The sequence below is a fragment of the Barbus barbus genome (genome assembly GCF_936440315.1).
Source record: "Barbus barbus genome assembly, chromosome: 37".
Lineage (NCBI taxonomy): Eukaryota > Metazoa > Chordata > Actinopteri > Cypriniformes > Cyprinidae > Barbus > Barbus barbus.
Genome location: NC_136715.1, coordinates 7895996 through 7922139, shown reverse-complemented (window position 1 = coordinate 7922139; position 26144 = coordinate 7895996). Strand labels below are relative to the sequence as shown.

At 35.7% G+C, this 26144-nt stretch overlaps 1 protein-coding gene across 1 annotated transcript in view; it reads left to right on the top strand.

Moving 5' to 3' along the window:
- LOC306856975 (thrombospondin type-1 domain-containing protein 7B-like) overlaps positions 1–26144 on the top strand; it is a gene marked incomplete at both ends in the record, with an annotated part of 43759 nt that overhangs the window by 3747 nt on the left and 13868 nt on the right. The window contains 9 exons of the mRNA XM_079396567.1: positions 11023–11863; positions 14491–14739; positions 15048–15208; positions 16456–16611; positions 16967–17167; positions 20417–20608; positions 24470–24713; positions 24793–24908; positions 25013–25142. Of these exons, the coding sequence (XP_079252693.1) occupies positions 11023–11863; positions 14491–14739; positions 15048–15208; positions 16456–16611; positions 16967–17167; positions 20417–20608; positions 24470–24713; positions 24793–24908; positions 25013–25142 (2290 nt within the window). The remainder of the gene's footprint in view (positions 1–11022; positions 11864–14490; positions 14740–15047; positions 15209–16455; positions 16612–16966; positions 17168–20416; positions 20609–24469; positions 24714–24792; positions 24909–25012; positions 25143–26144) is intronic.

Genomic DNA, 26144 nt, shown 5'->3' with positions numbered 1-26144 from the left:
AAGTTGACAAAAATGCAATGACTTTTCGTCGATTAAAACTAGACTAAAACTATGAAAGACTCAAATGACTAAAATGTGACTAAGACTATTAAGCATTTTCGTCTCAAGATAAAGACTAAGACTAAATCAAAAATGCCTGCCAAAATTAACACTGCAGTGGTGACCTTTATTACTTTAAACTCTGTAAACATGTTTGAGGGTAGCATATGAGGCAAAAAGAGAGAGAATCTTTTTCTCCTTTTTAAGTTAATCTTTTTTTCTATTGTATGAACATGCCCACAGAAAAGAACCGAGCACTTCTTCAGCAGTGCAAATTGAGTTTCAATTATCTGTTTTTCTTTTGTTTTCAGTTTAATGAATCAATTTCTTTAAGTACTAATTTCTTTCATGCTTTCGGTTCGATTGATTTACTGGGTGAACGAGGAGAAACCAGCACCATGTACAGATGCACACAGTCATAGAGCCTTTCACAAAATCATAGTTGGTGGTCATGAGATTAATAGGATTCCTGTTAAATCATAAGTCATTGTTCTCATTGTGGAGTCTCATTCACAAAAGACTATCAAAAGGTTGGAATTACATGACTAGGATGAATAATTGCATTATCTTTATGACCTTTATCTCTAAATCTGGCTAACTACATTTCTTTCTTTCACACAGTACTTAAATAGTAGCTCCTAAGCGTATAAATTTATACATTTACACATACATTCACAGGAAATGCATTTCTACTTATATAAATAGTTTATTTCCATTTTATGGACAAAAAGTGAAAGTAAGTCATACAGGTTTGGAACGATACATTTTGGAGGAAGGTACCACACTTTAAAATTGCATTGCAGGTTTTAAATAATAAAACAATAGATATGTTGCTCAAAATGGAAGTACTTGAATGTTTCAGTTGTCAGATGTTATTGGAACATGTTTACACAATAGTTAATGTAATGTACTTCATTTGCAAGGACACTTGTGTACCTTGACAGTAAACTCACATCATTCATGTTTTACATTCAAGCAAACAAAAATATGCCACAGAATCGTTGCTTTCAAAGCATTTCACATTTAAGACATAATCCACCAGTCCTAACCCCGGACCCAAAAACAGCTCTATTTCCTTTGCTAAAGTGTCTGTGATGGGCAGAAAAGCACTGTAATTGCATCTGTGACCATCAGCAAGTAATTAGTCTTGTCATGTGCCCTATTGTTTCACCCAGGATGCATCCAAAAAGTGTGTGAGTGTCAGACTAGAACATTTCTTTGCACTGTTGAGGGAGGATTTTGCTGTCTCCAGAGACCTCTGGGTCAGGAAATGTTTTCCTTTTCTTTTCTTTTTTTTTATGTGTAAACAACACTAATGGCCCTGACACTTTCAGACATCATACATACATAATTTTATTTATTTCGGCATAAACAATGGTTGCTTTGTTGAGTCATGCTGTGTAGCATATGTACCAATGCACTTGTTCATTAGGCATGGTAGCCAATCTCCAATTATACTTAACTCTCTAATTCAGCTAAACAGAATGTGATTTTGTTTAGCACTGCATCTCCGTATATACTCTTATTCATTTGTTTTAACATGTTACAAATATAAAACTTTTTTAACACAGTTGTGTAGCATAGCGCCATGGCATCTAGCAATAGCATCTAAATTTCAGTCACTGGACTAATATCTGGTTTACACAGATAATATTTTTAATGTATAGGCTAATACTTTACCGTTCCGAAGTTTCTAGGGCAAGAAGTTTTGTTTTGTTTTTTCCCAAAAGAATGGAATATTATGCAAGGGTGTATTAAATTGATCTAAAGTGACAGTAAAGGCATTTATATGTTGCAAAATGTTACAAAATATTTATTTTACAAAACTTTAAATTTATTTCAGAAGCATGTGTTGCAACACTAAAGTATTAGCAGCACAACTGTTTTCAGCATTGATGATAATAATAATCAGCATATTAGAATAATCAGCAGATTATATGAAAGGGGTCATCAGATGCAAAATTCACTTTACAGGTTGTTTGAACATAAATGTGTGTACACATCCATCCTATAATGATAAAAATCCACCCAGTGTTTTTTTTTTTTTATCCCCATTTTAAAATCCCCTTTCTCAAATCAGCCTGTTCTGAGAGTCCTGTCAGAATGACGTAGTTGTGTACAGGCCGCTCCCATGATAGTTGATTGACAAGTCCGGCTTACTTTAGACCCGCCCTAAATGAGATGAGTGCAGGGGAAGACAAGATGTCTCAGATTAAGCGATTGAGGTGTTTTGTTGTTGGATGATGTAATGAATATAGCAGTCATCATTTACTCCAAACATCTGAGCCGCTGAAGACACAGAGGATTAACATTACTTTCGTTTTGAAGGGAATGCTATGATCCCTCATCGACATAAATGGGACTATGTACATCTACAGAAGAAGTGAGTATAAGGGTTTTTTATTAATCTTTGCAAATCGCCTTTCCTAATAACGTGTTAGTATATAATAACTAGTAATAACAACCAGTTCCGTGGCTGAAGTTTACAGTCTACTCGTCACTCCATGGAAGATAGGGGCGGGGCAAGCAGAGCTCATTAGCATTTAAAGCAACATGGACTATAATGGCTTGATTAAAACAGAGCTGATTTTGACAGGGAAAAGAAGGTTTTTTTACACTACCATTGAGAAATTTTAACCAAAGTATTGTGGGAGGGGGATAGCTAGTGTAATGAGTTTCAGGTGTGGGTAGCTATAGTCAAATGATTAAGAAGGCACAAATAGTAGTCGCGGCGACATGCGGTGAGTTTGCTTTGTTACCAGAGTTATGCTTAATGTGCAGCCTTTTCTCACTTTTACACCTTTTCATACAGGTATGCGAGTAAATTGTGTGATCTTGTTTGTGCTGAATAGGTGTGATATGATCTCGCAAATTCCTGCTTATATGATGGCTTTTTTTAGGCTGCTTTATTGGCGGTGTTTCCACTCACCGTGGGGAAAGTGGGGCAGAAAGTATTTACTGTTGTTTAGGTGACAGGTAACTAATGGTTTCCTTTTTTAAAGGGGCAGACCAGCCACTGTTTCTTGAGTATTTAAGTTTTATGTCACGTGTGTTTATTTTTTATTTCATTGAATTGTATTACATTTCGTTTGTGTTGTTTTATTTTCTGTGTGGTTTCTCTCCTCAATTTACTTGTTACAGAGTGTTTTGTACAGGGCCGAGCCTGCATTGACACTTAGCCTCTTCTGGTGTAGGTGATCCTGGTGGTGTGGCACAGGCCGTGTGGTGTGTAAAATCAACTTGTGTAAAATGGGCATCCAATGACCCCTTTAAAATAGAAAACCATTATTTTCATAATTATATTTCACAAGTTTTACTATATTTTTCATCAAATAAATCCAGCCTTGCTGAGCTTAAGAGACTTTTAAAAAACTTATCAACCTCAAAATCTTAAATGTTAGCATATACTGTATTTAAAATATGAATTGTTCTCAAATGCTAACATTTTGTTTAGTATCACATTACATAAGAGCTTAAGATCTTGTTGATTATAATGTACGCTAACCATATTTCTAAGAATGAGAGTGATCTAGTTTGTTGCAGTGCAGCTGTTTGCAGTATGGTAATATCATTGCACTAGAGCGCTAAAAAACTTTCCACAGCTATTAGCTTGATATATTTATAGGCTGGAGAAGACTTCTGGAGAAGATCTCAGAGTATGCAGGTAACAATGCTAAGGTCACAGTTTAGATTGCCTGGGAATGCATGTGCTGATGAATATGTATAATTTTGCATTGTTTAAAGTTTTGGACTAGAAGTATCTGCCAAATGCAAAAAAAAAAAAAAATGGAAAGAGACCAACAGACAGAGCTGTTTTCAGCATGCTGTAGTGAGGTGATGCAGCTGTACAGTTCTGTTGTTTGCCGGAGGTCTTTATAATGGAAGTACAGCCACTGAGGAATCCCACCATAGAGGGAACTCTGGGAGGCTTGTGTGTTGTGGGTGATTAAAGCTTTTGAAAGTTTGAATAACGGAAAATAACCTGTCTCAGGTGTGTTTGAACCAAAGCATCTTATTGGTGCTAATGAAATGTATCCAACAGTGGAGGCCAATGGGTTTTGCCTGGGGCAAAAAAAAAAACCTGCAGGAATGAAAACCAATTTCAGTTTTCACTCAAAATTAGCTTTTTCCAAGTTAATAGAAATGGATAACGTGGATTCTCCCAGATAAGACATCGTACTTCAAACTGTTTCTCTGTCTTTGTGCTGCCAAAATTGAGTAAAACCACTCCCTATCTTGCCGACAGTGACTTTGCTTGTGATGCCCTGGGAGTGACCTCATCCCATCTCACAGCTTTAAGTTGCTGTGACACCATGGGACAGGGTCCTGCTCATATCTCAGTTCTGTTTCTGTCCACCTGCCTGCTGTGTTTCAATGATGACCACATGAGAGACGGAGGGAGATAGAAGATCAACTCCCCGTGAGACATGCAAATCAGTCTGAAAGTTGGAAGAAGCTTGTCACAGCTGTGTGTGTGTGTGTGTGTGTGTGTGTGTGTGTGTGTGTGTGTGTGTGTGTGTGTGTGTGTGTGTGTGTGGGAAGCCACACACACAAAATGTACCTAAAAAATATTTGGATTCTTTAAAATGTCAATGTTGTTACATTAGATATCAGGATACCAAGCTAAGTGGCATTTATTTATTTTAAAGACAAATAGTACATACACACTTTTCACAAAATTGGTGCACTGCAAAAACACTTTATGATTGCAAAATATTAGTGTATTATTATGGGTCATTCCTGGGATTCTGTAATATTTCAGTCCCCCTGTCCCCAATTTCTAAAGTGGTGGCTTACCAAAATGAATTGCTTTTCACAATGCTTTGGTATGCCCATTATAATGAATAAAAATAATTCTTGAATTTTAATCATTTTTAGCATATGTCTATATCTTTGTACTTAGTTTGTACTTAGAAAATTATTAACAAAAAATGTGCATGATTTTTGGCAATAATGTGAGCATTTATTTGTTTTCGTTTCTTGTGCAAAATATTTTTCTAAAAAAATGCTAAATATTTTATAAAAAACAGACTTCAAAGATCTGTCCCACAGTCTGAACTCAATCCCATCACACTAGCCATTCTCCGTCCATAAAAATTTAGTTTCCATACTTATGTGACATCATTTACCAGAAATGACATCATCCAGGTCTCTTTAATATTGGTGCAGAAAATGGTTAGTATTATCATACTTTTCGTTGATCTTTTTGAGGCATATTATAGTCAGGGAGGGTACTGTCAAGCTTAAAGTTGCTGTATAAGTTTTTGACTCTACTAAGCATAAAAATACCATAATATGTTTGCAGATATTTAAGAAACATGCTAAGTCAACATACTTGTTTATCTGAAAAACAATGAAGTCAGTTATTCTCCTTTGAAAATGTGCATTCCAGGCCGGAATGATGGTCTCTGTTTTGGTTTGTGAAACCCACCCACTGCCAGTTTATCCAATTGTATTTCGGCACCCCGGGTTGCCAGTTGGCGGAAAACATGGCGTATTTCATGTCATTCATTGTCATGTGCACTCGTTCCTGTTGGTGTCATTAATCTGGCAACCTGAGTGTGCGTCAAGTCTGAGAAGGAGGGGCCTGGTGGAAAAAAAAAAACCTCTCCAATATTTTGAATTTGGACTGCAATTCAAGTTCAAGTTTATTTGTATAGCGTTTTTTCCAAATCGTTGCAAAGCAGCTCTACAGGAAATTACGTTTCCACAATATATTTATATATTGCAGAACCTTAATATATTTAATTTATGGCAAAATTTGGTAATTCTGTATGTTGTCTGAGCATTGGCATCCTCTGAGGTCCTCTGAGGGGTTGGCATTATCTTTTCTCAGGTGTTCGGTCATCTCAGATCATTTAAGGGTTGGATCCAGACTGAAGCTTCTGTAATTCTTAGTTACCATGGGATGTTAATCCCGTGACAGAAACAGAGAAACAAATAGAGACATAATTAGCGTAGCTGCTGTTCCATCTAAGAAAAAATGATTTGTTCAACCCAAGCTAAAGAATAATAATAATGTACATTTGATCAGATATAACTGCAGTACAAGATTATAAGATGCATTATGTGAATGCTTGGCTAAAGAGATGTGTCTTTAATCTAGATTTAAACAGAGAGAGTGTTTGAACCCTGAACGTTATCAGGAAGGCTATTCCAGAGTTCGGGAGCCAAATGTGAAAAAAGCTCTACCTCCTTTAGTGGACTTTGCTATCCTAGGTACTACCAAAAGTCCAGAGTTTTGCGACCTTAGGGAGCGGGTTGGATTGTAGCGTGGTAGAAGATGAGTTAGGTACGCAGGAGCTAAACCATTTAGGGCCTTATAGGCAAGTAGTAATATTTTGTAAATGATACGGAACTTAATAGGTAGCCAGTGCAGAGACTGTAAAATTGGGGTAATATGATCATATTTTCTTGACCTGGTAAGATCTCTAGCCGCTACATTTTGAATCTGTAGCTTGTTTATTGAAGATGCAGGACAACCACCTAGCAATAGTCCAGTCTAATCACAATAGTCCAGTCTAGAGGTCATGAATGCATGAACTAGCTTTTCTGCATCAGAAACAGGTAGCATGTTTTGAAGCTTGGCAATGTTTCTAAGATGGAAGAATGCTGTTTTTGTAACATGGGAAATATAATTTTCAAAGGACAAGTTGCTGTCTAATATAACACCCAGATTTTTGACTTTAGAGGACGTAACATTACATCCATCTAGTTGCAAATTGTAATCCAAGAGATTCTGTGTACTGTTTTTTGGTCCAATAAGTAATATCTCTGTCTTATCTGAATTTAATAGGAGGAAATTATTGGTCATCCAATCTTTTACATTTTTTACACAATCTATTAGCTTAGATAGTTGAGAAGTTTCATCTGGTCTTGTTGAGATATATAGTTGAGTATCATCAGCATAACAATGAAAACTAATCCCGTATTTTCTAATAATATTACCAAGGGGCAACATGTATATTGAAAATAGCAGAGGATCTAGGACAGATCCTTGTGGTACTCCATACTTTACTGGTGATAATTGAGATGACTCCCCATTTAAATGGTAGTGATCGGACAGGTAGGATCTAAACCATCTTAAAGCCTGTCCTTGAATACCAGTATAGTTTTGTAATCGACCTATGAGTGTGTCATGGTCTATAGTGTCGAACGCAGCACTAAAATAAAGTAATAATAGCAATGAGATGCAGCCTTGGTCTGAAGTCATTTACAAGTAATTTGTAATTTTAACAAGTGCAGTTCCTGTGCTATGGTGAGGCCTGAAACCTGACTGAAATTCTTCATAGAGATAATTTTTTGGCAAGTAGGAACACAATTGAGCAGACACAACTTTTTTTTAAAATTTTAGACATAAACGGAAGATTTGAAATGGGTCTGTAATTTGCCAGTTCATTAGAATCTAGTTGTGGTTTCTTAATAAGAGGCTTAATAACCGCCAGCTTGAATGGTTTTGGGACGTGACCTAAAGATAACGATGAGTTAATAATATTGAGAAGCGGTTCTTCTGCTACAGGTAACAACTCTTTCCGTAGTTTAGTGGGTACAGGATCTAATAAACACGTTGTTGGTTTAGATGCACTGATAAGTTTATTTAGCTCTTACTGTCCTATAGTTGTAAAGCACTGCAGTTTTTCTTTGGGTGCGATGAATGAAGCTGAAATACTAGACGCAGTAGAATCTACATTTGTTATTGTATTTCTGATGTTATCTATTTTATCAGTAAAGAAATTCATAAAGTCATTACTATTAAACTGTGAGGGAATATTTCGATCGGGTGGCGTGTGTTTATTTGTTAATCTAGCCACTGTGCTAAATAAAAAACTTTGGATTGTTTTGGTTATTATCTATGAGTTTGCGGATATGCTCTGCCCTGGCAGCTTATAGAGCCTGTCTATAGCTGGACATACTGTTTTTCCATGCAATTCTAAAAACTTCCAAGTTAGTTTTTCTCCATTTGCACTCAAGATTATGAGTTTCTTTCTTGAGAAAATGGGTATAACTGTTGTACCATGGCGCAGTACGTTTTTCTCTAACCTTTTTCAATTTGAGGGGGGCAACAGCTTCTAATGTATTAGAGAAGATAGTGCATATGTTGCTAGTCATTTCGTCTAGTTCATGCGTATTTATGGGTACACAGAGCAGTTGAGATAAATCAGGCAGGTTATTTGTGAATCTGTCTTTGGTGGCTTGGACAATAGTTCTGCCCGGACGATAACGCAGAGCCATATAACTAATATCAGTAATGCGCAGCATGCACGATACAAGGAAATGATCAGTAACATCATCACTTTGAGGTACGATATCTATATCGGTATAAATTCCATGCGATATAATTAAATCTAGCGTATGATTAAAACTTTGAGTGGGCCGGTGATGTTTTGCTTGACTCCAAAAGAGTTTATTAGGTCAGTAAACGCAAGTCCTAATGCATCATTTGTATTATCAACGTGAATGTTAAAATCTCCGACAATTAGCACTTTATCAATATTAACCAATAGATCTCAGAGGAAATCTGCAAATTCTTTTAGGAAATCTGTATATGGCCCTGGCGGTCTATATGATGATGGTCTATCTCTGATGTGAACAATTAGTCTGTGGTTTTCCTGAATTAGTAAACTGGTTGGTCTTAGGGAAGACCTGTTTAATTAGGCTGGTTTCAGGTTCATCTGTTCATGATCAGACATCTGTTTCTTAGTGGGCATTTAGATGGAACGCAACTACTTTTAACTTGACACGGTGTATTAATGCAACAGTAGAGGCTAAAAAAAAACAAGGCATATTGGCTTGACTTTTTTGGGCAATTTATACATAATGTAATTAGGACTTATGGGGATAGTTTACCCAAAAATGAAAATTCTGTCATTAATTACCCTCATGTCATTTCCAAACCTGTAAGACCTCCATACTGCATTTATGATCAAATAGCCTTGGGGAGCATAAAAATCATACCTACCCCAAAGATCTAAATGTGTAAACCAAATCAATATGTAATCTTCATAAGGATATGAAAAAATAAGATAATATAATGGATATAGATCTGCATTTCTGGTAACATGGTTTAAACTATCTTCCAGTAGAAAGGTAAATGTACCACTCTTCAGAGTTCACACTTTCCATTTTCTCTCCCAAAAATGTCAGTTCAGACAGAGAACAACACAACAACTAAAAAAAAAATCTCTTTCCTGGCGTTTTTTCTCTCATCGCCTCAGTTCAAAGCGATTATTCCCACATCTAAAGTCTTTAATCAGCATGCCATCCATCAGAATCCTGATTAGCCGGGAAATCTCTGTAGGACAGGCCTGTGCGGTTACAGTTTTACCTGAACCCCCTGCCTTCGAGTAAATTGATATTCAAGTAAGGAGGATGAGCGCACGAGCAGTAATTAGCACGCTGTGAGGACCGACAGACTAATGATCAAATGTGTGTTCGGCTTTGACTTGGAGGGGTTTGGCTGACCTCATACAGTACTGATGTCACCCCATATGGCTCTGTCACATGGTTTTTGCCTGCTCCTTTGTGCATTAGCTGGCATTTGGAGGATGGCAGGTCTCTTTGGTGACCTCACCAGTGGTGTGATGAGGAGAACTTGACCTTTGACATCCCCTGAGGAGCAGCAGCAATGATGTTAGACTTTTACTGTCTGGTTGAAGCATCTGCTCCCTCTGCCTTTCCTCTCTCTGTTCCCATCGCTGCTTTGTCTTTCTGTCCCCTCTTTTCTAATAGGGGATAATGGAAGCGGTTGTAACAAGTGGCGAGTTTTGCTGACTTTGAATTGAAAGATTTATTATTAGGTTGAGTAATTTAACCTGACTGATCACAAAGGATTTTTTCAAGTCAAACACATATACTGTAGGCACATATAGAATTATTACTATACTAAGGAAAACAGTGTTCAGTAGTGTTAAAACATTGATATTATTACTCTATTATGTTCTTTTTGAAAATAAATTTTTTGGAATGTGTAATTTTTTTTCATAGTTTTATAGGAATAGTTTAGGTATAGTTACTCAAATTATGTTTATTTTAAAGCTGTGATTTTTCTAACTTGCATTATTATATTATATTATATTATGATATATGTTATATTATATTATATACAAAAGATTGGGTTCAGGAAGAATATTTAATGGGTATTTTATGCTTACCAAGGCTTTAACCAATAATACAGTAAAAACACTAATATTTTGTATACATATTAAAATGACAAATTTATTTGAAACATAAATATTTTATAGCATTATACATGCTTCTATGGTCACTCTTGATCAATTTATTGCGCCCTTATTCTTTGTGTGTGTGTATATATATATATATATATATATGTATACACTTTTTTTCTTTTCTTTTTTTATTGAAATCTTACTGGCCCCAAACTTGTATTATATTATTATTTTTATTATTATTATAATATTGTTAAACACTACAAGTTTAGGTTCAGGAAGATTTTTTTTTTTTTTTTGAAAGAAGTATTAGGAAGCAATGCAACAGTAAAAACACTAATATAATAAAAACAGTAAAAACACTAATATTAAAATAACATGTATTTGTTTATTTGAACATTATAAATAACTTTGCTGCCATTTTTGATCAATTTAATGTATTTTTTCTTTTCAAATAAATCTTACTGATCCCAAACTTTTAAATGTTCTATTCTATTCCATTCTATTCTACACACTGTTCCAAAAGAGATGGATTTGCAGTAGCCTGTTAGAATCGCTCCCTATTTTCATATTCTTAGCAGGTTGCAAAATCCAGATTTTTGTCATGTTTTTCACTTTTTTGACGGCACCATTCTCAAATGATTAAAGATGATTATCCTTCTTCTGTGGCTGAATCCACATATACAGTATTTCTGTGCTAAAGTGAGATGAATAGCAGCTCATCATTGTGCCTGTTTTGAGCTTTAATAGATGGTGATTACAATAGCAATATAATTCACTTCATATCCTGTCTGCCTCTCCTTTTCTTTTCTTCTAGGTGTATGGGGTGTATGTGTGGCCAATGACTGCGGTTCGGTTGGGGTCCAGAGTCGCTCGGTGTGGTGTGTCCATTCTGAAGGCTGGAGTACACATCAGTCCAATTGCTTTCCATCTGATTGCCCAGCGCACCAGAGAGCTTGTGTGAAGATGTGTGAGTGGCAAAAGGATCTGTTTGAGTGGCGCTTGTCTCCTTGGGGCCCCTGCACCCCGAGTCCTCTCCTCCCAGCCAGTCGATGTTTGACCGCTCAGCGTGGAGTACAAAGCCGGGATGTGGTGTGTGTGAAGCGTACCAATGGCACCACGGTGAGCCAGCATGTGTGTGAAGCATTTTCTGCAGTGCCAGAACGAGAACAGGCGTGTTTGTTACCCTGCCCAATCGACTGTGTCGTCTCCGCCTTCACCCACTGGTCCACCTGCAGTCGCACCTGCGGGTCGGCCCTCCAGCAGCGCACCAGACACGTGCTGGCAGCACCCCTGTATGGAGGAGCAGACTGTCCCAGCCTCACCCAGACACGTCCCTGTAACTATGAGAAAGCCTACCCTGTCCTTTGTCCCTCCGACCAACAGGAATATAGTTACAGTTTGTGGGTGGGGCCCTGGAGCCCTTGCAGACTTAAAGGGACAGCGCCTGTTGGAAAGACGATAGTGGACTTTGGTTTTGGGCTTGATGGGAAAAAAACATTCAAAGCTTCATACACCATCAAACGCCACACTGAGATTAATTACCATCAAAATAATTATGATGAAAGAGGCCACAAAGTATCCTGGGAAATCACCATTGGCTATCAGACTCGGCAACTGCGCTGTACGAGGAGTGATGGGAAAAACGCCATGCTAAGGTGGTAATTCTATGAATGTAGAAATGAACGGGTGAATGAATAAGTTAATGAATTCATCCATTTACTAACCCATCTACCAATCAATCTAATGTCCATCAATCCACACAGATTAATCAGTCACTGCACCAATTAATTTAATTTAATTTGTTATATAATGCCGTATTTTTATTCATTTTAATTGAATATTTAATTAATTAAATTATTTAATTTAATTAGATTTTTATGTTATATTTTTCATATTTTTATATCACTTCATTATTTTTTGTTTTTTATACTTTTCATATTTTTTTTCTGTTCTTTGTCTTTCTATATTTTATTTTAATTTTAATTTTTTTTTTTATACATTATTTTGTTTATGTTGTAGTTTAGTTTCATTTAGTTTAGTTATCAACCCAAACAGGGTGATTCGGAACCCATAGCTTCTTACCAAAAAAAAGACCTTGTTGAAGAAAAAGAAAAAAGAAAATTGTTTTATTATGTAAGAAAAAAGACATTGTGAAGTGAGACGAGACATGAAACTATGTTAGAAATTGGCCAATTTTACAGTTTAGCATTTTGCAAAAATACAAAAATGTCCAGACTGCTGCAATTAGTCAGAATGAAGAGAGAGTTGAGTAATAAAAGCTTTTAAAGAACTAATGTAGATCGGCTGTGATCAAATAGAGCTCCAATGAGGACTCATTACTGATCTGACCATGAATAAATGATACAGGCCTATTAGCAGACAGTTATGCAATAGTGTTATGCAATCAATTTACTTGTTTGATTAAATGTCTCCCCACAGTGAGGATATTAGTGTCTTCTGTATTAAGCACTGCCATCCTTGAGTGCAGATGGATTCCTGTTTTACCATATGATGCTGTTTGCATCAAAGAGCATGCTGATATTTATGTATGCATTACTGGTAACACTGTCAAATAACAGAATCTAAATTTTACCTTCTGTTGTGGGCGAGACAGAAAAGAGAGAAGACTTTCCAACCGTTTCTTTTTCCAGCTGAGGGAAGATCGAAAGCTGGCTGCTTATTATTAATTTTTCATTAGATTTTAATGGAAATGGTACTTGTTGCTCCTAGAAAACTACAATAATAAGCTCCAGAGAGAGCGCAGGACTGCCGTGTGTTGTAGTGAATATGAAAAAGGAAGAAACGTTTCTGAAAATGCCCACATCCTGTCGAGCATGCTATAGGACAGCAGAAATCCAGTGAGACAAGTAAGCTATGCTTTTTGATTCGCTGCAAATATTTTCAAGTTCTGTGTATTTTTATTTGATTTAATCATAGTTCTTAGCACCCATTGAGAGCCCATTTGTCTACTGACAAAATGTCTAAAGCTCAAGGGAAAAAGGGATAATCTGCTAAAATCTCAAGGGATAATCTGCTAAAAAAAACATTTGCTTCTGATTATCATGTCTATTGTGCTGAAATCATGCGTTTTAAACCATATTAGTTTAAACTTCTGATATACAGTTTTCAGAGCACACACATCCAAAGCAAGCGCACAGAAACACTGAGTTCTCTTTCATGTCGTATTGCCCTTAAAATGTCAAAAACACACAAGTTAAAAAACAGTTATGGATTTGTGTTTATGTTCAAACAACACGTAAAAGGTAATTTAGCATAATAGGTGTAAAAATGTCCATATAAATCTGAATTTGTTTTAATTCCCATCACCAAGTGAAATTTTTTGACTCGTGTTTTTATGCATTTGCGTATCAAACTCATTATCCCAGTGAAACACTGTAATATTATTGAATCTAATTATTTGCTTTCTATTTTATGACTATTACCTTTATAATAGTATACTGAAGATTAGCACTTTGTGGTCCCCTATTTAACTAATCCACTAATGTTTATTCAGTGTCAGTTCAACTTTAAAACAAACATATTTGCAATCAATATTTTGCAAGCGATGTTTTGTTGTCTATGCAGTAGCATCAGTAGTGTTACCAACAATAAGATGCTAATGCCAGTCTTTATTTGTCTGCATAATAAATTAACATAATTGTATGTCTTCAGATTATAAAATTCCCCTTGCGGTTTGCAAACTTTTTCGCATTCGTATTAAGCCAGACTAAACTTCTGAATAAATTGAACACCCACGGATCACCCCATCTCTCTCTCTTTCTCTCTCACAGGATTTCATTGTTTGCTTTTGCTTGTTTGTATGCCAGTATATTCAGCGAGAATCAGCCTTGGAGAGTTCGAGAGACAGCTTGAAAAATGTTCTGTTTATGTTGCTACCTTTTTTGTCATACTAGCCAGAGGCTAAATGTATGCCAGCAGCTTCAGAACAGGCAGATGAAACCTTTTTTTTAAGTTAAGGCGATACAAAAACATGAAATCCTTTGAAAGTATCTAAACAGTAACTGTTAATGTAATTTTTAGAATTATGATTTCTCTCTCTCTCTCTGTGTGTGTGTGTGTGTGTGTGTGTGTATATATATATATATATATATATATATATCAAAGATGGATAGAGGAGAGCTCAACCAGCCAGTTAACCCAGTAAAGGGTAGCAGAGGGCTACAAAATATCAATCATCTTTTTAGAGCAATACAATTCTTTTTACCATGTCATAAAAATGCGGTAAAAAAGATGATACTGTAAATTTCCTTCTCACCCCCAGCCTTTGCGACCATAACAACAGCCCAGTGAACTTTCGCTCATGCATGATGCCCAGAGACTGTAAAGTGTCTGAGTGGTCACAGTGGAGTCCGTGTTCAAAGACGTGTCGGACATCTGACCAATCCCCGGGCTTCAGAATCAGGAGCCGCAGCCTGGAGAGAGCAGCCATTGGTGGAGGAGAGCCATGCCCTGCCCTGGAGGAAAAAGCAAACTGTAATGTTTTAGAAGACACTCTGCCACTGTGCCCAAGGTGTTGTAGTTCTTAAACTCAACATGAAAATTAAATTCGCCATAAATGCATATTATTGATTTAGTGAATGGTTAACCCATGCTTAGGTTTAATTACGTTTTAAAAAATTGACCACAACTTTTAATCAAATGTTACTCTACTTATTTTTTTTTTTTTTTTGATGATCCGTTTAGCTTGGAGTCATGTCTCAATATAGAAGAAAAGCTTTGTTGCTACTTCAATTTCATTGTGACTTTGAAAAGACTGAATAGATGACTCTAATTTGACTTCAAATTAATGTTTTTTTTTTTAATTGGCTGGAAATACAGGTATGAGTGGAGGGTGACCAATTGGAAACCATGCCAGGTGACCCCACTTTTGAGTCAGCAGGACCATCGCCATAACAACACCAGCATCCTGTGTGGACGTGGGATCCGGACCCGAGAGGCATATTGTGTCAGGATCCATGACAACACAGTACCATCCCATAGTAAGAACTCGCTATAGATTATTATCATAGAAATATGATTATTTTTTCAGATAACATTTAGTTTTTCTACTGGTGGTATCACAGTATTATTTGAAATCATTTTATGGGAGTATGATAGTCATTGGTGAATATCAGTATACCATGGTCTTACTCGGGAGGTGGGTGTGGCACCAGGCCATCAGGCAATTAATATTCATGAGCCAAGATGACTAGGTGGCATCACACTGGTGGCATTTTTTTTAATTCAACACGGTCATATTAAATTGACCAAATGTGCCAGTAAATATATTTCAGTTTTTTTTCTTCTTTTTATTACTCACAGAATCCTGAAAAATGTATCAAAGTTTTCACAAAAATATTAAGCAGCGCAATGATAATAACAATACACAATGCTTTTTGAACAGTAAATCAGCATATTAGAATTATTTCAGGATAAAGACAGGAATTAATAAAAATTTAAAGTATATTCACATAGTACACAGTTATTTTAAATTGTAATAATATTTCACAATGTTGCTGTTTTACTGTATTTTTTAAACAAATGCAGCCTCAAAGAGCAAAAACATTCAAGAATCTTACAGACACCAAACTTTTTCATGTTTTACTGTTGAAGGCGATTCTAGTATGCATTGAAATAAGCTCAGTGGCAAACAAAGTCAAGTTTAGATGTTTAGACTTATGCGTCATTCAGTACAAAAACGCAATATACAGTGATAAAAAGGTTTCAATCTACTTGCAACATTCTACCTTGTAAATGTGTGCATTATATAGCTTTATGCTTATTAGAGTATTGTTTCGTTAGCTTAGAAACAAGAAGAGCGTAAATTTGTGGGCGATTCCATTATAAGATTCCATTTCCGTGAGGATGATGCCTTGGAAGACTTTCTGGTTTTGGATCAGAGTACTAATAATATGTCCATCTCACGTTACAATAAGCAAATGTGATTAACACTAATGAGAGTCTTTTTTTAAACATTGACGGCATAAACATTGTGGGGAAAAAAAGATTTTCTAGATTGCTTTCATTTTATTTAATCCTTCATAGGCTGTTGAGTCTCAGGGCAGAACGCTAAGGGGGAGATTTAGTTTCCTCTGCATTTGTTTTTTTTTATTTAAATGGTAATCTGTGGCCACACAGTGAGAACGACGGATTTGAATTACATTTATTTTTGTGCAAGCTTCTGTTAGATCTTTAAAAATGCATTTCATATAGTTTTGTAAATCTCTCCCTGTTGTTTTATTATTAGTGAATCGGCCTGTTGGCAGGAACTTGTGCACCGGGTCTTTACCGCTATTGGCTGAGTCTTGCTTCATTCCCTGTCAGAAACATTGTCCCCTCACGCCTTGGTCACCCTGGGGACCCTGTCTCCATGACAACTGTTTAGAACTTCAAGGGAGAAGAGGTGAGAGACGAAAACATTCCATCAAACCAGATCACACATATCCAAACTAAATCACACACACTTAGATTCACACCCCCTGTCCTTGGCGTATTTCTGACCCTAAGCTGCGGTGCTGCCTACTCAGCTGTATTCTTCTATTTAGACTCGCTATAAACGCCTTTTTCTTTATATTCCATTTTCTGTCTCTTCTCTCCTTTCCTTAATGTGCATATTTGGCCACGATATTTCACTGTTGTGCTGCTTATTTTGCCAGAGTGTGGGAACAGTATCTGCAAAAATGTTGGCATAGAGGTTTACTGTTTGAGTCATCGCTTATAGTTCTTTGTTATTTTGCATGCGTACACCTCACTTACAGGTTTCAGGGTGAGAACTCGTTCTGTAATTAAGGAGTCTTTCGTGGAGTCCGACAGTTGCCCTCATGTCAGCGAAGCGATGACCTGCGATGACCCCGTCTGCTTCCAGTGGCGAGTGACATCACAGGGGCCCTGTGTTCCACAAAATGGATCGTGTGGCCCAGGATTCCAAGAACAGACTCTGGAGTGTTTGTCTGCCACAGGTATGCAGCTCACCATTTCCTTTTTCTTACCTTTTTTTACTGGAATATTTGACCCAGAACTGAAAAGTCTGTCATCATTTTCTTACCTTCATGAAGTTACAAACCTATATGACTTGCTTTCGTTCATGGAACATAAAAGGAGTTATTTTGTAGAATGTCCAATATGCTCTTTTCCATACAAAGAAACTAAAAAAGCACCCTAAAAGTATCATGCAGTCCATATGACTTGTATATTTCCAGTCATTAAAATATTTCATTTTATGTTTTAAACCTTTTGTAATCTGTTGTCTAATGTTGTAACAATATGTACATCATTATGTACAATCTTTTAGCATTTTATATGCTAAAATCAGTTGGGTTTTTTTTTACTGCACCTATACAAACAAATAAATAAATGACCTGATTTATTATGAAAGGACCAATGTCGTGTCTTGAGACACCATATGTGACCCTGGACCACAAAACCAGTCTTAAGTCGCTGGGGTATATTTGTGGCAATAGCCAGAGATACATTGTATGGGTCAAAATTATCAATTTTTCTTTTATGCCAAAAATCTTTAGGATATTAATTAAAGATCATGTTCCATGAAAATATTCAGTGAATTTACTACCGTAAATATATAAAAAAGTTTGTTCAGTAATATGCATAAGAACTACATTTGGACAACTTTAAAGGTGATTTTCTCAGTATTTAGATTTTTTTGCACCCTCAGATTTTCAGATTCGGATTTTTTGTTGTATCTCAGCCAAATATTTTCCTATCCTAACAAACCATACCATCAATGGAAAGCTTATTTATTCAGCTTTCAGATGATGTAGAAATCTCAATTTCGAAAAATTGACACTTATGACTGGTTTTGTGGTCCAGGGTCACGTATTTTAATGTATGCAAACTTTCAACCTTCTGTTATCCCCATCCTCAAACTCTTCAGCGATTTAGTTATTTTTACTTGCATAAGCAAATGATAAGCTATTTTTTAATCTCCTCTCCTCGCGGCGAGTATGTGGCATATTTCTTATCTGTCTTCTGTACTTCTCATTGAGATGAGTTTAAGATGCAGCTTTGACACACAACTGCCAAGGAGCCTTAGGTGTCCTCTAAGGCCTTTCACTGTAACGTCACTCATCCACGTCAAGTGTCAGCATGTGTGTTGTCCATCAGTAGTAAGTATATAAGTGGTCTTAAGGGGCTTACAACTGTATTTGAAATATGTCCGTCTGTAGCTAGGCAATTGTCAGGCATGGCTGGATGCAGTGGAGCTGGAATTTTACATCCGACACATATCTGCATTCAACCTGATAGCATCATCTTCCCAGCATGCACTTGGAATGTTCTACAAAATGCAAAGTGAAGCTGAAATGCCAAATCCATTAAAGCTGAAGTGCAGTTGAATTAAAGTGATAATGTATTCTTGCTGAAGATTTGAGTTGTAATCACTTTACACTGTTAAAGTCACCTTATCTGACGTTCCCACAACAACATTAGATAAAAAAAAAAAAAAGTGTTCATCCCAGCTATTCAATGTGAGTTTATAAATCATACACTAGATTTTTCTGATGAAAATTTAGTTGGTGTTTTCTGTACTGCCATGATGATCAAGTACAATCCTATATATATATATATATATATATATATATATATATAGTTACTATAGTGCTAGTTTTGATCACATTACTATGCATTTGCTATTACATTTTGAATGGTTGCTATAGGAAATTGCTTATTGGCCTTAGCAAAAAGCTCAAAGTGTAGTTTTTCCAATGGCCAGACAGTTTCTGTGATCTGACTGCTAGTTTGATGTTTATGAAGTAGCATGCTATTAAAGTCCTGCAGTCCTGCAGTTCTGGCACACTTATATGGCACTTTTTAAGGCTCTGGGTACATAATCACTCTGAAAAATTGCTTATTTTAACAGTACAAATAGGTGAAAAAATCTCCCTGTCTGCCATGTGAAAAGAAAATCAAATAAACCCTTATAACGCAACAGGAAAGTGGTGATTACAGGAGTCATAAAAATACATATTAAGAGCTGTGCATCTTCAGGTGAGACGGTCTCTTTAAAAAAAAGAACTCCGTTAGTGCATTTACATCCTAGGCAATGAATACAATTCAGAGAGATTGATTTTTAAGGCCTAACATCAATTGGAGAAACGTTGCCCTTCCTGTATCTGAAATGTAATGAAGAAATGAACTATTGCGGCTCATTATCTGATTCTCAGAGGAGAGTCTGTCCAGACCCAGTTAGGTTTATTACTCGCCTTTTATCTTTGTTCTTTTATCTCACAAACAACCTGAAGAGCATGTTCTACTAGTTGATTCTGTGTTTGTGTATATTTGTCCATTGTTCTTTCCAATCTCAAAAATAAAAAGATCTTCAGTGAGATTTTGTATATGCGAGTTGATCTTTCCTCACTGAGTTATAAGCTAAAAAATTTAACTTTTCTTTTTTTTTTTCTTGTTCAAAACATTTACAATTGTGGTTAAAAATATGCACATTACAAGAAAAAGCTGAGCCTACTGAAATGTATTAAAACTCATTTATAACAATATATATAAATTTTTTATATATATACTGTAATTTACAGATTTTCCCCCATTTTAAGCATAAAACTAACAACATTTAGTGAGTTTATTCGAGTTTATCGCCACTGAAATGTTCTTTCCTTCATGGTATTTATTTATTTATTTTTGCAGTGAAGCAATTAGGACTCTTTAGAGTATTTTCCATAGTGAACTGAGTGAAGTTTAGTGTTAATGTTTTACTGCACCTTTAATTATCAGATAATTATTTTCAAGCTGTCTGTTAATTAAAAAAGTGCCTTAAGGTTGTCCAATCATGGTCTTTGAGAAAAGAATAGAGCAATCAGAGTGCTATTAAACATCTTATTTGCATATTATTCTACTTTAATTAAAGAAAATTGATTGTTAGGTGCAAGATAAGAGGAAACCAAGATTTTCCTGTGCTTAAACACAAGCCATGATCATTATTTCAATGTTCTAATTTTGTTTCTTGGCAGTAAGTTTAATTGCATATTTCCTTTGGTTGTATTCGAAGATGTTAATTAAATATGCTTGTTTATTGGGAAAGAATAAGTGTTATTCAAAAAACGAAACTGTGAAAAGATAAGCAGTATACAGTATGTTGATATAAATTAAAATAAAATAAGAAAACCACTGAGAACAGGGACGTTTTTTTCCTGATTAGATGCATTTGAACAAAAATGTCTGCTTTCCTCTTTGAATTATAGGTGATCCAGTCCCTAATGATCAGTGTTCAGGAGATCCTCCTCCAGTCCGGCAGCCATGTGAGATGCCCTTTCCTGGGGACTGTGTACTGGGACACTGGAGCCCCTGGACTTCCTGTTCCCAGTCCTGCTCCAGTAAAAACCAGGAGGGAAAACAAAGTCGCTCACGTCTTGTTCTGGCTCTTCCTGGAAAGTGTGAGCTCAGATTGAACATTTGGTCCACAAGCATTTAGTTTGTGCAACGCACGTAGGACACCAAGCCAAGTGAATAGCGCACAAGTTGAGCTCAGAATTGCATGCAAATAAAATTTTCATTATGATAAAGATGATGATGATATGGTTATGTTTTGTCAAGTTATATTGTGAACACTCAATGAAGATAAATAATAAATACACAAAGCACAAATTATGAAAACATGTTGGAAATGTAACGTTTCCAGCTGTTGCAGAAAAATTGGGTACAACAGCCCTCACATACTGGGCTTTATTAAAGCCCTTCTTTGTGACTCTTTCGATTTAATTATTCAAATGCCTCTTTTTAAACTGTAGACTCTGATTTACCCTGAGTCCAAATCTCTAATCCCCATTTTAAAATGACGTTCTATTAGTCTTTGTCCTGTCATTCCCTTCTCTATTAGCTCTTTCCAATGAATTATAGATACTTTCTTTATGACACATTCACCAGGGACATATCCTTTGTTTGACCCCTCAAACATATGGCCCTTCATCCTTAAATACAGTATGTGTGGGTGTGTGAATACACGCTATTTATATATTTTTGTCAGAGATCCATTTTTTAAAGAAGCCTCTTCAGTTCACCCAGGCTGGATTTATTTGATCAAAAACGGTTGTATTATATTACAATTGCAATAGTCATTTAAAATTTATATTTTTATGATTTTAAATGTAATTTATTCCCAGAATTTTTAGCATTCATTACTCCAGTCTTCAGTGTTACAGTAAAAGATCCTTCAGAAATCATTTTTATATGCTAATTTGCTGTGCTGAATCTCACATAATCGCTCACAATTTTTTTTCTGGATCCTTTATAGAATAGAAAGCACAGCATTTCTACAACCCGAATTCTGGAAATGTCGGGACGTTTTTTAAATTTGAATAAAATGAAAACTAAAAGACTTTCGAATCACATGAGCCAATATTTTATTCACAATAAAACATAGAGAACATAACACTAAATCAGTGTTAATTTTGACAGCAAATTTTGATTTAGTTTTAGTCAGTCTTTTGACTAAAATGTCATTTAGTTTTAGTCATATTTTAGTCATCTGAATTGTTTTTAGTTTTAGTCTAGTTTTAGTCGACTAAATATCATAAGATTTTAATCAAATAAATCTACAGTAAATTTAGTCGGCTGAAATCTAATGGGTTTAGTTACAGTGCATTTATTAAGTATTTCTCTAAAATTTCCAAATTCATTAGGCTATATAGGTTTGATGTTTTTTTTTATTTATTTTTTTTATCATGATAGACTGCAATTTAACTGCGGTGACACACAACATGCCTTCATTAAATTTAAATAAAACCACTTCTCATAAAGAACAAGAACATGGTTTTCTTTTTAATGAAATACCAATGGTTATATAGGCTAATTATGCATTTTTTATAACAATTTGTTTACAATATTCTTCATTCTTTCAAGCAGACATTTATTTCTATAAATAAATTTAGATGAATCTTAAAGTTTTACTAAAGCAGAAAAGCTACTAAAGTTTTTCAGTCAAGAGCAGTGAGTGATGTCTTTCTTCTGTTGCTTGATTAAGATTCAAGATTTTTATTTGTCACATACACAATTATACAGAGTATAACCAGCAGTGAAATGTAAGTCAGGTCCACTCCAAGGACAGTGCAATTATATAGAATACAAAACACACCGAATGTATATAAATATTAATAAAAATAAAAGTAGAAAAAAAATAAAAAAATAAAATATAAGATAAGATAAGATAAAAAATATAAATATAAATGTGCAGGTCAGTATGTTTGTTGACTTAAATAGCAATATAGAAGGAATGTGCAAAACGTTGTACAGGGTATTTACATAGCAGCAATACGAGGTAGAAAAAAATTATGAATAACTTATTGATATAGTGATATTTACATGGAGTCGTGAGATGTTCTGACACAGAGTTAGAGTTTAGGAGTCAATAGATCTGCGTCATAATTTTTGTCATTCAAAAAGAGTTTTTGTTCGTTATCGTCTCGTTGTTGTCGTCAGTGGAAAACAATGTCGTTGAAAAATTATGATAAAAATTATTCATCAACGAAATTAACACTGCACTAAATGAGCTCATTTCAAATTTGATGCCTGCTACAGATCTCAAAAAAGTTGGCACGGGGGCAAAAAAGGGCTGAAAAAGCAAGAAATTTTGAAAAGATTCAGCTGGGAGAACATCTAGCAACTAATTAAGTTAATTGACATCAGGTCTGTAACATGATTAGCTATAAAAGGGATGTCTTAGAGAACCAGAGTCTCTCAGAAGTAAAGATGGGCAGAGGCTCTCCAATCTGTGAAAGAGTATGTAAAAATATTGTGAAATACTTTAAAAACAACGTTCCTCAATGTCAGATTGCAAAGGCTTTGCAAATCTCATCATCTACAGTGCATAACATCATCAAAAGATTCAGAGAAACTGGAGAAATCTCTGTGCGTAAGGGACAAGGTCGAAGACCTTTGTTGGATGCCCGTGGTCTTCGAGCCCTCAGACGACACTGCATCACTCATCGGCATGATTCTGTCATTGACATTACTAAATGGGCCCAGGAATACTTCCAGAAACCACTGTCAGTAAACACAATCCGCCGTGCCATCTGCAGATGCTGACTAAAGCTCTATCATGCAAAAAGGAAGCCATATGTGAACATGGTCCAGAAGCCCTGTTGTGTCCTGTGAGCCAAGGCTCATTTAAAATGGACTGTTTCAAAGTGGAAAAGTGCTCTATGGTCAGACGAGTCCAAATTTGACATTCTTGTTGGAAATCACGGATGCCGTGTCCTCCGGGCTAAAGAGGAAGGAGACCTTCCAACGTTTTATCAGCATTCAGTTCAAAAGCCAGCATCTCTGATGGTATGGGGGTGCATAAGTGCATACGGTATGGGCAGCTTGCATGTTTTGGATGGCACTATGAATGCTGAAAGGTACATAAAGGTTTTAGAGCAACATATACTGCACTGCAGACGACGTGTATTTCAGCAGGACAATGCAACACCACATACTTCAGCTATTACAACAGCATGGCTTCGTAGTAGAAGAGTCCGGGTGCTGAATTGGCCTGCCTGCATTCCAGATCTTTCACCTATAGAGAACATTTGGCACATCATTAAAGGAGAAATATGTCAAAGACGACCACGAACTCTTCAGCAGCCTGGAAACCTATATCAGGCAAGAGTGGGACCAAATTCCAACACCAAAACTCCAGAAACTCATAACCTCGATACCCAAACGTCTTCAAATTGTTTGGAAAAGAAGAGGAGATGCTACAGCATGGTAAACATGCCCCCGTCCCAAATATTTTGAGCCATGTAGCAAGCATTAAATTTGAAAAGAGCTCATTTTGAGCATAAAAATGTAACATTTCTCAGTTTAAACATTTGTTGTGTTATCTATGTTCTATTGTGAAGAACATATTGGCTCATGTGATTTGAAAGTCTTTTAGTTTTCATTTTATTCAAATTTAAAAAAACGTCCCAACATTTCTGCAATTCGGGTTGTATCACTTTTGAACAACTGAATGTCATTGCTGAATAAAAGTAATACTTTATTTTAAAAAAAATCTTACTGAGCTCCAAGCTATGAATATGTATAGACAGTGTGATATTTGAATCTGCTGAATATGCACAGCTAATGATCGATATGTATATACAGTATAATATGCCGGATGGCTAGTAAATGATTCAGTGATGCCATATTAAATCAATGTGCAGTATTTTTAGTGCACAGTAGATTTGTTGAAGTTATAAATAATTACACGGTTGTTGTTGCTATTGACAGGTTTGGGATGTAAAAAATACCTTTTTTTCTGGTTATAGATGTCATAGATGGAAAGCCATGTCCTCCGGCCCCTGAGCTGGAGCAGTGGAGACCCTGCGGCACACACTCATGCACAGTATACTACTGGCATACTTCACCTTGGGATCCCTGTATGCCAAACAACATCACAGACGAGAGTGAAGGTAACAGCACAACTCCACAGATGGAGAATGATGCCACCTGCGGTACAGGGGTACAGATGCGCCAAGTCACGTGCAGGAGAGCTGGGAATGGACATGTGCTGCCAAAACGGTAAGGAACCTCAAAATCTTTCATCCTAAATTCTGTGTAGAACACCATACAGATAGTCTCATACTGGAATATTCTTTAGGTGTCCTGAATCCTCTCGTCCTGACTCGATCCGGTCTTGTCCTTTACCTTGCAAAATTGACTGCATCGTCACACCTTTTAGCGAATGGAGTGCCTGTCCCACTTCTTGTTTATCAGGTAAACTTGTAGTCCACAACAACATGTCCTAACCAGGCACAAATTGATGATTTTGAACTTCATGTTTTTTTCTCTCAATACTGTGGATTTCTTTGTTTTTTTAGTGAATGCTACTGCACCAACCCAGTCCCGTCACAGGATCATCCAGAGACCTGCTAATGGAGGTCAAGAGTGCCCCGATACTCTTTATGAGGAGAGAGAATGTGATCCATCCCCTCTGTGCCCAACTTACAGGTAAAGAGAGAAATGATTTCATAATTGAAATGTTGATGATAAATGGCAAAAAAAAAGTTGGATAAGCCTGGAAAGATTCAAAAAGTTAGCTTGCAGCCAATTAATTTACAACATACAATATACAATTAATAAAATGTCTTATATGCTGACTGCTTGACTGTTTGGTGGTGTTGTTTCAGAATTCATTGACTACTGTTTAGAAGTTTGGTGTTGGTAACTTGTTTTTGAAAGAAGTCTCTTATGCTTACCAATGCAGCATTTATTTGATCAAAATACAGTAAAAACTGCAACAATATAAAATATTCTTATAATTTAAAATAACTGTTTTCTATTTTGCTATATTTTAAAATGTGATTTATTCATGTAATGCCAAATTTGATGCTGAATTGTCAGCACCATTACTCCAGTCTTCAGTGTGACATGATCATACATTATTCCAATATGCTGATTTGATGCTCAAGAAACATTTCTTATTATTATCAATGTTGATAACAGTTGTGCTGCTTAGTATTTTCTCCTTTTTTAAGTTAATTAATTTTTATTTATTTACAGTATTTATTTATTATTTTAAATTGTGAAGCATTTTTCCAAGATTCTTTAATGAAAAAACAACAACATTTATTTGAAATAGAAATATTTTGTTATGCTATAAATGTTATTACTTTCACATTTGATCAATTTAAGGCATCCTTTCTGAACAAAAATATTAATTTCTTTCTAAAAACGTATTTTGATCAATAGTATACAACAAAGCTACATGTAGATCGTGTAAAAATCTCTTCCTTCTCAAGTAAATCATAATAAACTTGATATCGACTTAATATTATCAGTAGCTTATTAGTGATTAATTGTCATGAAGGATGCAAACTATGTATACATAAATACAAACTTTTGTGTGATTATATGATTTTATATATATATATATATATATATATATATAGGAGAAACTTGAACATTCTTAAACATGAGGAAAAGACAATTCATATAAAAATAAACAAAGTT